Here is a 16,047-nt window from a genome sequence, read left to right as displayed (position 1 = left end):
CAATGATGAATATTTCGTTAAACAGATTCGTTTTTTTAATGACGAATATTGAACCAAATACTTCGTTTTTGCATGAGTGATTTGCTTTCATCGGTGTGTCATATACTAATCAATTTTTCAGTATGCTTTCCATTACCATCATGTTTATAAAATGTTACTTACCATTAATTAGTAAGTTATTCTTATTTCGATATTTCTTATTTTTAACTTCAGTATACATTATACATTTCTGACTAAGATATACAGGGTGTTCCATTTTTTCCATTATTTTTCTTTTTTTTTGTCAAATGTAATAAAAATACAAAATTTAAAAGGAATTAATAATAAACTTATCGTTAGTGTAATATAGATATTTGAAGTTATTAAATTAATACTAATTTTTGCTAAATAAAGGGTGTTCCATTTTTTCCATTATTTTTCTTTTTTTTTTGTCAAATGTAATAAAAATACAAAATTTGAAAGGAATTAATAATAAACTTATCGTTAGTGTAATATAAATATTTGAAGTTATTAAATTAATACTAATCTTTGCTTAATAAAGGGTGTTCCATTTTTTCCATTATTTTTCTTTTTTTTTGTCAAATGTAATAAAAATACAAAATTTGAAAGGAATTAATAATAAACTTATCGTTAGTGTAATATAAATATTTGAAGTTATTAAATTAATACTAATCTTTGCTTAATAAAGGGTGTTCCATTTTTTCCATTATTTTTCTTTTTTTTTTGTCAAATGTAATAAAAATACAAAATTTGAAAGGAATTAATAACAAACTTATGGTTAGTGTAATATAAATATCTGAAGTCATTAAATTAATATTGATTTTTGTTTAATACTAATTACTGATACAAATAATAATTTTAATATTATACTAAATTTTTGTCTATTCCAACTAATAGTCTATTTCAAAACGGCCATCGTTCTTAGCAATACAATTATATTAATTATATTAACCCTTTGCGCTCGATGATTTTTTGGCTAAAGAAGGGCACAAGTTGACAAATTTTCTGCCATAAGGCCGATGATATTTTTTGAAGCACTAAATAAGAAATCGTACAATAATTAACACTTAAAATTATTTAATTTCGATACCTCGCACACTGTTACATTATTTTAAATTTGATATATTAATTAATATCGAGCTTCGAAATTTTATCAAATGGCGACTGAAAGGCGCCTCTCGAGTGCGAAGGGTTAAAAATGTAATCATAATATTTATTTCTTACTCAAACACGTAGAATACACTGACAACATTTGACACCAAAACACTGTGGAACTTCCTGTACATAAATTGATTATTATGATAATACTAAAATTAGTAAATCAATATCTTTTTTTTCTAAATATTCAAAACATATTGCTATCTTCGACAAAAATTAAAAATGATTTTTATTGATTTGACTATGCATCTTTATTATCATCATTATCATACACTTTAATTATTATTGTCGATATATACTATCTATATTTAGCTACGTGTTAGAGAGTGGCAGTTTTGGTCTCCGATAATGTGTTTATATATCCTGTAATTTCCAACAAGCGAAAGAGATAATCATTAACACATCCTTCCATATATAGGGCGTCACGAATAACTATGACAAGCGGTATTTTTAAAATTAAAATTAAAAAAGGGTATTATTTGACGAAGTGGAATATTACAAAATAAAACGTGTCTTAATATTAGTATATTTTGCATTTTTAAATATATATTCATCTAAAAATTTTATTTTGTACGAGTCACTATATTTTTGATTAAAATGACGAATACCATTTGTTTATGAAAACAGTGTTAATTCTTTGCACTCGACGACTTTTTGGCTAGAGAAGAGTAGAAATTCAAAGATTCTCTACTAAAAATCTGACGATGCTTTTTTGAGCAGTAAATAAAGAATTATTTTAAAATAATATAAATATAGAATATAATATAATTATAGAATTATTTGATTTCGATACCTCGCACACTGTTACATTAAATTAAATTTGATATATTAATTAATATCGATCTTCCAAATTTTATAAAATGGTGACTGAAGCTCACCTCTCGAGTGCAAAGGGTTAACTTACATGTTTTTATTTGACTTTATTTAAAATTGTTAGTTTAAAAAATATTACAGCCTGAAAGTTGCAAAATTATTTGCTCGAACAAGTCTCCACTCTGAACACTTTACTTTCTTTCCTTCACGGTACTTAACACGTGCATTATATTCCACTGTATAATTCTTAGTATTTCTAGAAAAACACATTGTTGAATACCTTGATATTTAAAAATCCAGAAAGATACACAAGACTGAACAATAATTTAAAGTTTCATATATTCTCAGCAGTAATATTAACACAAAGTTTTCACTCGTTTCTGTGTAGTTGGTAGAGCCCCATAGAATCCAATTTACATATTAACATCTATTAACATTTAATAGTATATTAAAGATAGAAGAAAATTCTGAGTTATTAAAAAAATGCATTTTTGTTCTTAAATGTGAATAAGTTTTAAATTATTTAAAAGTTCTTTATTGGTATTAATGTTGATTAAATAATTATTTTTGTTTTTAAATTTACCTCTTTTAGAACTGTTGACGCGTGATTGGTTTCTAAAATTAAAATTTGTATTGCAATGCATATGATATTATTATACGTATATAATACAATATTAGTATACAATTTTGTAATAATAATATTATAATATACACTTACTGGTAAAAATTAAAAAACGAAGTTAATGATTAACTCTTCCAGTAACATAAAAATGGTAACATTACCAACGATTACCTTTTGGCTATTTTTTCTTATAAATTTTATATACCGTTAGATGAAAGTTACATTTGTATTTATGCATTCTACGATATTTATTTCGATTTAAATTATAAAGGGAATTTTAAAAAACAATATATATTATTTCATTACATTTCTCCACTTTTTGTTTTATGGAGTTAATCAATTTGTACAATGAACAGCTCATATATAATCTTAGAAGACCAAGAATATTCACAAGTTTGTTAATTTCTGAATCTTTTTCAGTAAATGAATCTAATATATTACAAAATTAATGTTGAATATTATTTATTTATTAATAAATTAATGAAACAGGAAGCCCCTGATCATAATAGATCAGTAAGATTAATTCTAGAAACATAACAATAATCAATAATAAATACATAATAAATTAATAACAATAATGATAAGATTAGTAGATGAAAAAAAAGCAAAATTAATAATTGCAAAGATAATTAAGCAAGATTTTGTAGACTATAGTTATGAATGTAGAAAAAAATTATTGAATTTTGCCATTAACAAGAACAATATCTTATTAATTGAATCCACTTGGGAGACTCTAAAAGAGAGTAGTATCGAAATACAATATTATAATAAAAATTTATAAAATTTTAATGAAGTTTATAATAAAATTTTATGATATTATTGCATATGAACATAATATAACGTATACTACTATCTATATTTGTATCTTTATGCATATATTATTTTTTACTGAAAATTATTCTTAAAATAATAAGAGTTTATAAAATAAATTTATAAATAAGATTTTTAATTTAGATTAATTTCTTGTACAATTTCTAAATTGTATTTGTGATCATTTTCTGTTATATTGCAAACAAAATAATATTTAACACTATATTTAAAGAATTCATTGTCGACCTTATAATCACATCGAAAAGGAGCTAAAGTATTACGATTTAAAATACTCTTTAGAAACTAATAACACAGAATTTTTTTCTATGCCGAATTTAAAATTGTCTCATCCTTTTATGTCATATCTTTCCATGAAACTTAAGGGGGTATTGTTGCAATCCAGTTTAAAAAAATCGATTTTCTTTTTTTTACATTTTTTCGAAGTGTATGCTTTCGAAAATGTTTGTGTAAAAGGATTTCTTCGAATTCGTAAAATTAACGAAGTTATGGATGTTTAAAGTGCGGCGTGTACATGTTGTACAATGGGTAACGAAAACTTTAAACGCGTTTTTCTCGAAACCGTATTTTTTGAACTGGCTGACGGGATATCTCGCGTTTTAGTTGACCAATGGACTCGAAATTTGGAGGAGACCTTCATCGGATGTACCTTCATCACGTGAACCACGAATTTTAAAATCTGATGTTTTTTTCTATTTTTGTTTACCACCCAAAGACGAAAAGCACAAGGAAAATCGATATTTAAACTTCAAAATGCCGCCATTTTTTTAATTTTCAAAATTTCGCTGTTTCGATTGTTCATGCTATAGTCGTATTTATACTAATTAAAATGCTTTTTGGTTTTTTCATTTTCGACAACCAAATAGCCCGGAATCACGTCAGCCATCAGAGCCCATTTTTAAAAACGTGATTTACCCAAGGTTACATAATTTCCATAATTTTTATTATTTTCATTAAAAAAAAATTATCAATATGCTTCAAGTATAAACAAATCTGAGTGCGAAAACTGCATATCAATATGTATCATGGTTTCCTCAGAAAAAAATCCCAAAAAGTCGATTTTTATAGACCGGATTACAACAATAGCCCGTATTTTTAAACGATTCGAAAGCCCATCACTATGTTTACGTATTACATCCTTTCAGCTGCAAGATCTGGCGGTTAGGTGCATACAGAGGAACGTTAGGAAGTGGATGTCCGTAAGAGAATGGCCCTGGTGGAGATTATATGTGAAAGTTGCACCTTTATTGAACGTTCATCGAACAGAGGATCAGTTGAAGGCGAAGACGGTGAGAACACGACTTCTATTTTTATGTACTGACAATTTTCTACCGATAGTCATGCAAGGGAAACGTGTAGCACCATTTCCATATAACTATAGCTAAGATAATGCAGAAACTGGAACAATCTGTAGCTCTTTTAAAATGACAACCATTCTCACTATTTTTCTTCAACTTATAATACTAATTGTTCAACAATAATAATATAATAATATTATGTATTAACATAATAATTAATATAGTAATATAGGGAAGAATAAAATAAATAAATTTTGTTTTTAAAATTAAAAAAATTTCTTTGTGGATAATATTATATATTAATATAATAACTGATTTAATGATATAGGAATAAAGAAGGCTTTCTTTTTATAGGTTAACTAGTTTATGGATAATCCAACAATTGTTTCATTTAACACGTTGAATGCCATGAGGGTCACCGGTCAACGCGATGGTGGCGCCACCTGGGCCACCGGTGACCGGCGCGCCCAAATTGATAGAAATATACACAATTACGTACAGAAAAAACGTCGTCACAAATTTAAAAAGAAACCTGGAAGTGTGCGAAATGTAAGGCGATTTTGCAAAGTGTGCTATGAAAATAATTCAAATCAGCTAAGAAGAATGAGAGCAAAGAATTGCACTAAAAAAGTGGCGACATATTGTGCCGACTATTTTGGTTCACCTTTTCTTTGTATAAATAAAGTTATTTTTGCATGTTCTGTATGGCATTAATTTCTTCGAACCATTATAGTAACAATGGTACTATTTAAAAATTTATCAGTATCGATATTTACTCTAATTATGTATTTTTACTAATGGTCGCGTCGCCGGTCACCGGTGGCCCCCGTGGCGCCACCGCCAAGTTGAGTGCCGGTCACCGGTGACCCCCATGACAGTCAACGTGTTAAACAAATGTCAATATTTAGAAACTTTTATTATTACCATCGGTAATTCAATGGTGACCCCCGTCGCAACTAATCATTGATTAAGTCGAAGAAACCTGGAAACGAGATATCTCGTCACCCGTACGCAATGTGTTAACAATATAGTGACAATATATTTTTTTTAGTATACAATTTGTTCAGGATTGTTATTTTACACGTCGAAATTTATCATACACAAATGAACTATTAATTTTTGTTATATTTATTGCGTTTAATTTTTCTTCCTTATTTTTATATTAACTTATATTGTAAATTTTACTGACTCTAACAGATAATTTGATGCTTGCAAATAACGTTCTCATAACGAATTCAGTGATTTCGGTGAACAAACATTTCCTTTGTCAAATGAGAATATTGCAGTTTAGTAGTTGGAACTTAGCAATTATTAATAATATACTTCATCTTGCATAGGTGAACTTGTATAATGTATCTAATATGATCCAAAAAATTGTTTAAAGATTAAAATTCAGGATTGATAATTTTTAATGTAGTAGATATATTATTAATGTCTCAAATTTTGTAAAGAATGTAATGTTCAGTAACATGGACCTTCAAATTTCAGTGATTATTCCACTATACTTATTATTGTCATTTTGTATTTAATTATAATTATTTCTAATACTATTTCTTATTATATAATTATTATATGCTTCTTAATATGAATATGAAAATGCTTAAGGTTACTGAAATTGTTAATTCAGTAAAGTAATAAGAAAATATATGTGATATTTTGATACATATTTATATATAGAATTGTATATTATGTAAAGACTTATACTTTATTTGGGAAATTTTTGTTTAAAATGAAAACAGAAAGAATTATAGTGTAATGTTAAAAGAAAATAGATAAATAAATAAGCTAAGGATTTACAAATACATAATGCAGAATGAAATTACATTTTTTAACATTTTGCAAAAGCATTTATAATATTCCATATAATATTATATAATTGTAAGAATTATTTGTTTAGCCTTATTTTCTTGAATTTTTGGGTGTCTCTCGTGTTGCATATAATTTTACATTATACTGTACTTAACTTCATTTAACTTCGCTTAATTATTACTGTACACATCTATTCTAGCCGCTATTAAACGGATCTCTACTATCCTCATTTTCTCTACCCCCCTTCTCTTCCGTCTATGATCTCTCATATTCCCATTTCCTGCTTTTCTCTTATGCCATAAATATCTAATATTTGCAACTGAATAATTTTTCATTATTCATTTTTCTTTATTGTTTTTTTATTGTTTATTTTTATTATTCTTTTTATTAATAATTTTAATTTGTTTATAATTATTCTTAATGTGAATTATTTTTATTTAATTTTTTAGTTGCAATTGTATTTATCATACCGTTTAAATGTTTAATATAGATTTATATTTATTTTAAATATGAATATTTGTTGATACAGTTTTCTAAAGAAATTTAATAGATGGTAAACTTAATGGAAATAAATTAAATGAAAACAATTGTTTACTTGTCAAACTAAACAAAATAAATATTAATTAATATTTCAAATACCAAATACCAAATTCCAAATACCAGATACCAAACACTAAACACCAAACACTAAATATTAAATATTAAATACGAAATTAATAAACGTTGTTTTACTAATTGTATGTGAAACATAAATACTAAATTAACAAATTCAGTAAAATTATTATAAACAGGTTGTTACAATAAAACATAGTTTACAGTAATTATGCAACAAAGATACATTCTTCTCTCTTTCTCTTATATTTTCCCTTTACTATCAGAAAAATATTGCAGATTGTTTCAGTTTTCGAAGTCGCTATATATATACAAAAATTTCTTAAAGCTGGTTCAATTAAACTAACTAGTAATTATATTTCTGTGAACAGGAGGAACTGGAAATTCTCAGAACGAAAGTCGAGAGGCTGGAGCAGGAGCGCAATCATCTCAAACACGACAATGATAAATTGGAAGCAAAGGTATGACAAAAGATTCTTCTTTTTTTTGCGTACCTCTAATCCACTAATAACCAGTAAACTGTTTACCTGATACATTCAGGATGTTCTAACTTAAAGTGTTACATGTTCTTTCCATTGTAACTGTTTGAAGATAATGACAAAATATTTGTTCTTTCATGTCACTGATAAAGTACCGTTTCTGAACCACTATGGAACAAAGGAAGTGTATCTACATAATTTATATTCTGAAGTAGCCCTCCTTAGTTCTAGCAATATTGCTTGAAAGCATCTTTTTTAATTTACATAATCACAGAGATATACCAAGAAGTAGTTTGGAAACAAGGAGAAAAGAATAAATTAAAAATGAAACCAGGGATACTGCATTATATACATTAAGCAAATGAAAGAAATTATTGTTTATTGTTTATTGTTACATTAAATGTGTTCAGACACAAATTGCATTTCAAATAATTGAAAAAGTATTTAAAGTATTTTATACATTTTGTCTCCACTTTTAAGTTTCCTTCCTAATATAACTTTTTGATTATGTAACACTTTCAAAATGCTTTAGGTAAGTATTATTGGAATAGGAGAGAAATATCTGAAAACAGAGACATTTGTCATTCCATTCTCAAAAGTCCTTGGTGTATATTTTCCTCTGTTCTATTATTTTATATAAATTCTTAAAAATATTATTTGTTTTAAAAGTATATTACAATTTCATTTAAGATAATGAAAACTATTTAATAATTTTTATTATCCAAAATAATAATTAGCATAATATTAAACATATAAATCCACATTACATTAAAAGTTTCACCATTGTTATTGCAAAATAAATACTAAATAGTCATTTCTAATACAATCTTACAGAAAATAAGACGTAAGTTAATATTATTAATAATATTTATTGTAGGAAAATTTAGAAGCTTTTAGAAATTCATATAACTTAGTGTACAGAAGTGCATTCAAGTTTCTTCAAACACTATCTTTTACTCAAAATCTATAATATCTAGAAATACTCATTTAAAGTTCCAACTTTAACATCAAAAGTCTAAATATTTTTGAGACTTTTAATTGAAATTCTTAATACCCATTATAGTTAGCATTAGGATTCATTCTTAAACAAAAAGCATCTAAAATTACCCCTATATTTTTCACATTTAGACACCTTTCAACAACAATAGTTCACTTACCTCACAAATTACACCTAAATCTAACATCCCCTATAAAAACATAATCTCTCATTGAGACAGTAGCTTAGAAACAAGTCCATACATCTGACTACCTCATTGAGCAGAATATCCCTTAAGGAAATGCAAGAATCATTCATTATATCTGATCCAACAACATTAGCTATCTCTTATTTATTGTAAAAAAGTTCAGAAGCTTTTAGAAATTTATATACCTTAGTATACAGAAGTGCATTCAAGGTGCTTCAAACTCTGTCACTATCTTTTTCCCTAAATCTATAATATCCAAAAATACTCATTTAAAACTCCAACTTTAACACCAAAGATCAAAATATTTTTGAGACTTTTAATTGAAATTCTTAATACCCACTCTAGTCAGCATTAAGATTCATCCTTAAACAAAAAGCATCTACCTCTAAAATTACCCCTATATTTTTCACATTTAGACACCTTTCAACAACAATAGTTCACTTACCTCACAAATTCCACCTAAATCTAAAATTCCTTATCAAAACATAACCTCTCATTAAGACGGTAGCTTAGAAACGAGTCCATACATCTGTCTACCTCATCGAGCAGAATATCCCCAAAGGAAATGGCAAGAGTCATTCGTTATATCTGATCCAGCAGCAGTAGCTATCTCTCGAAACAGTTGGTCTCATTGGTAACCGAGGAAAGTCCTATAGATCATTTACCTACTTCATCCTACCAGGGCAATTTCATCCTTCATGAAGAATATCTCGCTAAACAATCGACACCCGGCTAGATCTCGCTTGTCCAGGAGGCAGAGGAAAGTTCGTTAAGTACCGTCGTTTGTCCGAGTACTCGCAATCCCTGTATCGTGCAATTGGGTTAACTGCGTGAGCCGAAGCGTGCCGCGGGCCGTTTATCGCGTTATGGATCTGATCAGCGGAGCATCACGGGTAGCACCGACCTCGGCGTTGCCTCACGCTCAGATAAAAGTTCCAGTGACCGACATTTCCTGCCTGCTGGCAGGTAATGGTCGTATGAAAATTCCTCTCACGACCTTGGCATTGCCACCTACCCCGCGCCGCCAGTTACCCGATGGCTGCTGGTATTGTTCCGCGATTTCTAACCGGTTCCGTCTCACTCGCGCGACCTTTCGATCCGTCGCCGTTGGACTATTTCAGCCGAACGATCGAACGATTTTCTGCTTCCTGTCCGGCTCCGTGACCGGCTCTTTTTGCTCGCCTACGACGTGTTGCTGCTCCTCTGCCCGCCCAGACACTCAAGACGAAGATTTGGCGGTGGTCCAAGACCGTGGCCCGTGCTCCATCCCGCGCTGCTCCCCGTCTGCTTTTCCATCTCGCTCGCGCCCCGTTTCCCTTAGAATAACTCGGAGGTGACCGTCTCCACCAACAGACCACACCGCCAACCGGCCCTGTATCGGCTGACCCAGGAAGAGTAGTAGCCAGTTGCACCGCGACTCCCTCTCGATACGGGCGTCGACGACGTCGTTACGCAATTAAATGCTCGTGCCAGCCGGTCCGATCGAACCGAACCAGAGTACCCAGCTCCACCAACCAGCCTCTCTATAGCAATCATGCAATTCGATCGCTTCTGAACATCCCGCGCAACTGGTTGCTGGACAGGGTGGTCGATATCGGCGAAAGGATCGTAAACAAGATTGCCAGAGAGTCATTGTCCACCACGACGTTATGCGATTTCATTACGACGAGGAATAGGGAGCACCGGGGTACCCCAAGCATGTCCCAGCGAATGTCTCAGACCAGTGTCCTGCAACAAGTGGAGGTTATGTCGACGAGACGAGGTCAGAATTGAGGATAAGAGGAAGATAAGGAACTGCCAGGATGCCGTCAGTACCGACCATGTATTCGAACTCGATGTCGTCCGTCTTGAGCGACAGCTTGCAGGGCTTCGAGGAGTCCCTGGCTAGTAGGATATTAGCCAGTAGGTCTAATGACTCGAGCGACGCGATTATGGAAAATTCTCAGAGGTCTTCGCCGATCGTGGTGACCAAGAGACCACCATTACCACCGTTCAGGAGACCAACCAGCAAATTGCACGCGTTATGCTTGACCAGGAGTCCATCGCCTTGTAGTCTCTCGTCCAGTCTCTCCTGTCGTTCGAGGTCTGTGTCTGCCCTGTCCTCGAGACGTACAGGCTTCGATTCGCCGACGAATTTCGCTACTCCTCCGAGGAGAATGTTCCCTATGGAGAACACGAGCTGTTTGGGGTCCATGGAGGACGTGGCTGTGAAGGAACAGGCTCCAGTGGTGTTCGATGCTAGTCTAAACTTCGTGCTGGGCTGCGACAAACAGAGGGTCAGGCAGTCTTTCAGACCGACAGCTTCTCACATGGAGCCCGCCACTGCTTCTTCCTACTTGTCCTCCAAGATCTCGCAGTTTCTCAAGAGGACCGATCATATCATGGACGAGTGGCGTAGCTTGGGTCACAGGGATGAGTCTGATGACGACTTCAGTCTGCAATTGCCTAGAGGCAAGGACAGGGGCGTAATAGGCAGGAGCCAAAGCGCTACGAACATCATGATTCGTGGTTATCAGTATTACAGCAGGTCAAACAGCGTCGCGAAAAGCTGTTCCAGGCGGTCCCTCTCGCGCGCCTCAGAAGACAGGACCATCTCCGACAGTGTCGGTCAAGAGGTATACTGCACGTCTCCTGTGCATTCGAATAATCATTTCTCTTCCTTTTTATTGCTCCCTTGCTCTGGAGTTGCAGCTTCATTCTTAAGTCAACTGATTTGTTAGGTGTTTAGTTGGTAATTTTGAATTTTATGCAAGTGTTTCATCTGCAGATTTGCTAATGCTTTTCCTGCAATCTATCAAACTTTATGGTACAATAGAAGGATACTTTTTCAGTAAAAGATTTGTTTAGGACACGTTTAAAGGGCTATGTATGAAATATTCACAGATAGTTCTAAGAAATATTTCCTTTTCTTTTTGTCTTATTAAGCAGTTATGGCATTTGTGCAATAAGCAAAATACAGAGTTAGAAGAATGCTATGGTGATCACATGACTATCTCAATCTGGTACTTTTTTATAGTTACCAGTAGTTATAAAGTATTAAACACATAATATTCAATCTTCTTTTATAAAAAGAGAGTTAATTCAACAGTAAAATGTCTTTGAGTTTGCACTAAAATTGGAAACTGTTTTGAATATTTACTGCAAAAGTACAGGTGTATAGCTTGGTCATTAGTTTCTTATGCAATTTCAACAAATTTAATACAATAATAGATATTTAAAATAGGTACAACTCCAGAATAAAATGGAGTCTCATTGAAAACCTAAGACAATGTAACATATCTATTCTTGCCATTTATTATAGAACATCAAACTACTCATAGTTGAAAATTTCCCCATTCTAAGAGAGTTAATTCAGCAGTAAAATGTCTTTGAGTTTGCACTGAAATTGGAAACTGTTTTGAATATTTACTGCCAAAGTACAGATGTACAGTATGGTCATTTGGTAACATAATAGCTTCTTATGTAATTTCTACAAATTTAATACAATAATAGATATTTAAAATAGGTATAACTTCAGAATAAAATGGAGTCTTATTGAAAACCTAAGACAATGAAACATATCTACTATTTCCATTTCTTATAAAACTACTCATAATTAAAAATTTTCCTATTCTAAAGAAAAAATCATTGCTCCATGGTCAAACCAAACATCTAACAACCAATTTACACCAATATCTAACTTTTATTAAATAAGACAATCCATCTATCGAATAGGATAATTTTCACCAACTACACACTATAGTTATTACTTATTATATTATTATATTCTATATACCCATTATCATATTCTTATATCCAAGTATTTTCTATATTTTATTACACATAAGTATATATATACTCTACACTATAGAATTACTATATACCATATAATGTCGCACAGCATTCTTATTATTCAATTTATTGACCAAGATCAAAACACCATCCTACACAGAGTTATACGTCGATATCTTTGATCAAAGAAATGACATAACCCCTAACTTCAAACATCAGAATTTACAACTTCATCCTGTGTTCTAAAACGAACACGACATTTAGAGACGTATTTTCCGAGCTCCGTATTAAATATAGTATCAAAAGCTAATCTTACTAGAAAACAAGCGCAGCATAATAGGGTATCACTGGGTGGTCCAACGCGCACCGATGTAATGATACTTCGTGAAAATCGATCTAGCAGTGTTTTTTCAGTGCTAAGTGTTCCGTTGGCTTCGTGTCTGTTTTCTTTGAAGGAAGCAAACACGAATGTGTATATAGTGTATAACACACTCGCATAGACCATACGTATATCCACGAGACAGACTACTAGGGAGAGTATTCAGGAAAGCGAGCACTCTCGATCGGTTATGCGCGAGTTGTGAATGAGAACGAGTTGGAAATTCGACTTAAGGAAGCGGATAAACTTCGAAACTGTATTTTCTTCTTTCCTCGTTAATATTCTCGTTACTATTATTATGCTGAATTATGTAGCTTCAGAGTCCGCTTCTATTTTTCATTTGTTATGTAACTCACGTTGAAGGGTACAAATTTCTAAGATGTATTGCAGTAACATGTTTGAGCATTGAACGTGTGCTGTCTTTGACAAAGATACCAAATTTCTTACTTATTAGTATTTAATCAGTATTTAGTCTTTGAACAAAACGAATTTTTATTTTATTTCTTTTGTAAATCAGAATGGTAAATCCTGGGATGGTAAATTATGCATATAGGAAACTGTCACTATTACATAAAATGATTCTCAAGAACAGACAGAAATTTATTTGAAATGATAATTTAAGAATGATTATTTTAAATAGCATTAAATATTATTTGATAAATAAGCAGGCCACTTGTTACTATATTGTTTATTTGGTAATATCTAGATAGTGAATTAGGGAATTGTTTATTTGAAAAAATAAAATGTTCTTCTGAAGATAAGTATAGGATAATAAGTGCAATAATAATCATGATAATAGTGTTAGTGAGAAGCAGTAATAAGAAGTAAGAAACCAAATAATGAATAACTATTGTAAATATCAAAAAATGTATTTATTTGTGAATACATTGATTCACTTTTTATATGATGCATATTATAGGATATTTGATATATAATTCAAAAGTGGATTATTTTTTAAATAATTTGAAACAGTAACTTTCCAAATTGTTCACAATACCTAAGTCTGTCCCTAGAAAACACATATTCAGCTGATAATAATTCCAACGTCTTCAGTATTGCAAATACCCTTGTCTAAAACAATGGAACAAATTCTGTACTAAACACCATCATCGATAGAAACAAGACTTAAGGTCACAAGTGAGTTAACAACGTTTAAAAATGAAGAAAAATTTGGATGCTGATGACAATTGCATGTCGATAAACAAAGTTTACAGTAAAGAGAACATAACTATACCTAATAGTTACATAATAGTAACTATACCTAATAGTACAAGGTGTAGTAATATAACTATACTAGGTACAGTAATATAACTATACCTAATAGTTATAAATCTATACCTAATAAAGAAGATAAGATTTAATAATAATGATTAATAACATACCAACACTTCATTAAATTCTTACTCCAAACTCTGCCTCTACCTCTGACTGACTATAGCTCACCTTCAACTAACTCAGACTCACATTATCCTTGTATACTTATATTCATATTTTAATTCTTTACTGTTACAAAAAGAGTCCAATGGGAGTCCTAAATCTTTGACTAAGCACCATCATTTGTTCAGTCAGATCCAAAAACACTCAAACCACTATTCTTTCATATGACAGAGCTACCAAATATACCCCATTTACCAATTTGTCATACCATCAAACGCTGTTGACTCGGCCCAGATAAATTCCATCGTACTCACACAAATGAATCGTAAATAATTTCCTGTCTTGCTTTTTATTACAGCTGAGCGAAATGACCGCCGATTTCGCGGAAGAGCACTCGACATCGACGCTGGCAGCAGAGAGAATCGACGCCGAAACGTCCGAACGCCTACGACTCGAGCGTGAACTCCAGGATGTGACCGAGGCAAACAAGAATCTTCAGCAAACGACCGAACGTCTGGAGATGGAACTTTTGTATGCGAGGGCCGCAGACCTGAACGGCGTGGCTTCTGACGCTGAAGACGGCGAGGACGGTGGCGTTTACAAGCAGAGATACGAGCATGCCGTGAGGGAGCTAGAGTTCACGAAGAGGAAGATGGCACAGCAGCACGAGGACGATCTGGAACAACTGGTCGGGCTTAAGAAGCAGTTGGAGAAGAAGGTGAGTAGATGGACACCTAAAAAAGAACACCAACTGGTCATTCACCAAACTGCTATCAACTCATGTGCAGATGTTCTTATTATAGTAAAGTAGCAACTTGAAGCTTCCTCTTCATATGGTGGATGATATTCTTTTCTATAGTATAGTCACATTTATATTAACCAATAGAACTCTTTCACTTCAGTATTTCATGTATTGCTGTATTATTTGAAATCTAGTATTGGCCATCAAACTTTATCATTTCTCTTGTGTGCTCTTGTCATTAGAGTTTCAATTTCTAATCAAGTGGTGACTGCGGATCACCTGTAGAGTGCATTAAGTTATTTGTAGCAGAGTACTTATGCGTTGCTGGAGAAATGTCTAGCAGGTCGGAATGAAAGTTCACTTTCAATGCTTCCAAAGTCTTCACTTTCAGGTTCCTGGTGGCATAGGCTGGTATAGTAGTAGGATAAGTTATGTCGGCAAGGGTTTTATCTTATCTTAATAGTTAGCACTCCTGAGAAGAGGTCGGCAAAGTAGGGTGTACGACACGTGGCTTCTGTCCATGTGTGCTTAAAATTGAATGTACTTTAGCCATTTGCAATTTATGATAATTATCTAAGTACATACAAGAAGATATTGATTTATTGTATTTAAGGGGAGACATATTTTTCTAGAATTTATCCAACAAAGACTTCTTGGTAGACTGATTTAATTTTTCTTATTTTATTTTACTGTCAAGATAGTTGATCAGGCTTTATACAAAGAAAAAAGTAATTGCCATCCTCTCATGTAACTTTGTATATGACTTACAAAACTATTCTGCCATATGATTTTCATGTGAACCCATTCGGAGTACCCTTTCAACAAAAAGGCTGATCACTGCTCATGAGTCTACATCTATGCCAATGTTTTGTATCTCTTCTTATCAGTCTATCACATTCAGTCTTGATGCATCTTGTCTTTGTCACTTGTAGGTATAACACTCTTAGCTAGTAATGAAAATTAGTGTACCTTGCC

General features: G+C 32.0%; 1 protein-coding gene across 3 annotated transcripts in view; it reads left to right on the top strand.

Moving 5' to 3' along the window:
• Window positions 1-16,047, top strand: part of LOC108547458 (unconventional myosin-XVIIIa) — a 33,621-nt gene that overhangs the window by 11,496 nt on the left and 6,078 nt on the right. For 2 of the 3 annotated variants that reach the window (XM_017899989.1, XM_017899988.1), the window contains exons 4-6: window positions 4,567-4,710; window positions 7,512-7,601; window positions 14,689-15,048. In XM_017899989.1, coding sequence (XP_017755478.1) covers window positions 4,567-4,710; window positions 7,512-7,601; window positions 14,689-15,048 — 594 coding nt within the window. Of the gene's footprint in view, window positions 1-4,566; window positions 4,711-7,511; window positions 7,602-10,357; window positions 11,419-14,688; window positions 15,049-16,047 lie in introns of those variants that run through there. The other variant, XM_017899990.1, reaches the window with a different exon arrangement.

The sequence above is a fragment of the Eufriesea mexicana genome, unplaced genomic scaffold, assembly GCF_001483705.2.
Source record: "Eufriesea mexicana isolate 0111107269 unplaced genomic scaffold, ASM148370v2 scaffold1030, whole genome shotgun sequence".
In the NCBI taxonomy this organism is placed as follows: domain Eukaryota; kingdom Metazoa; phylum Arthropoda; class Insecta; order Hymenoptera; family Apidae; genus Eufriesea; species Eufriesea mexicana.
This window is presented reverse-complemented; position numbering and strand designations above follow the sequence as displayed.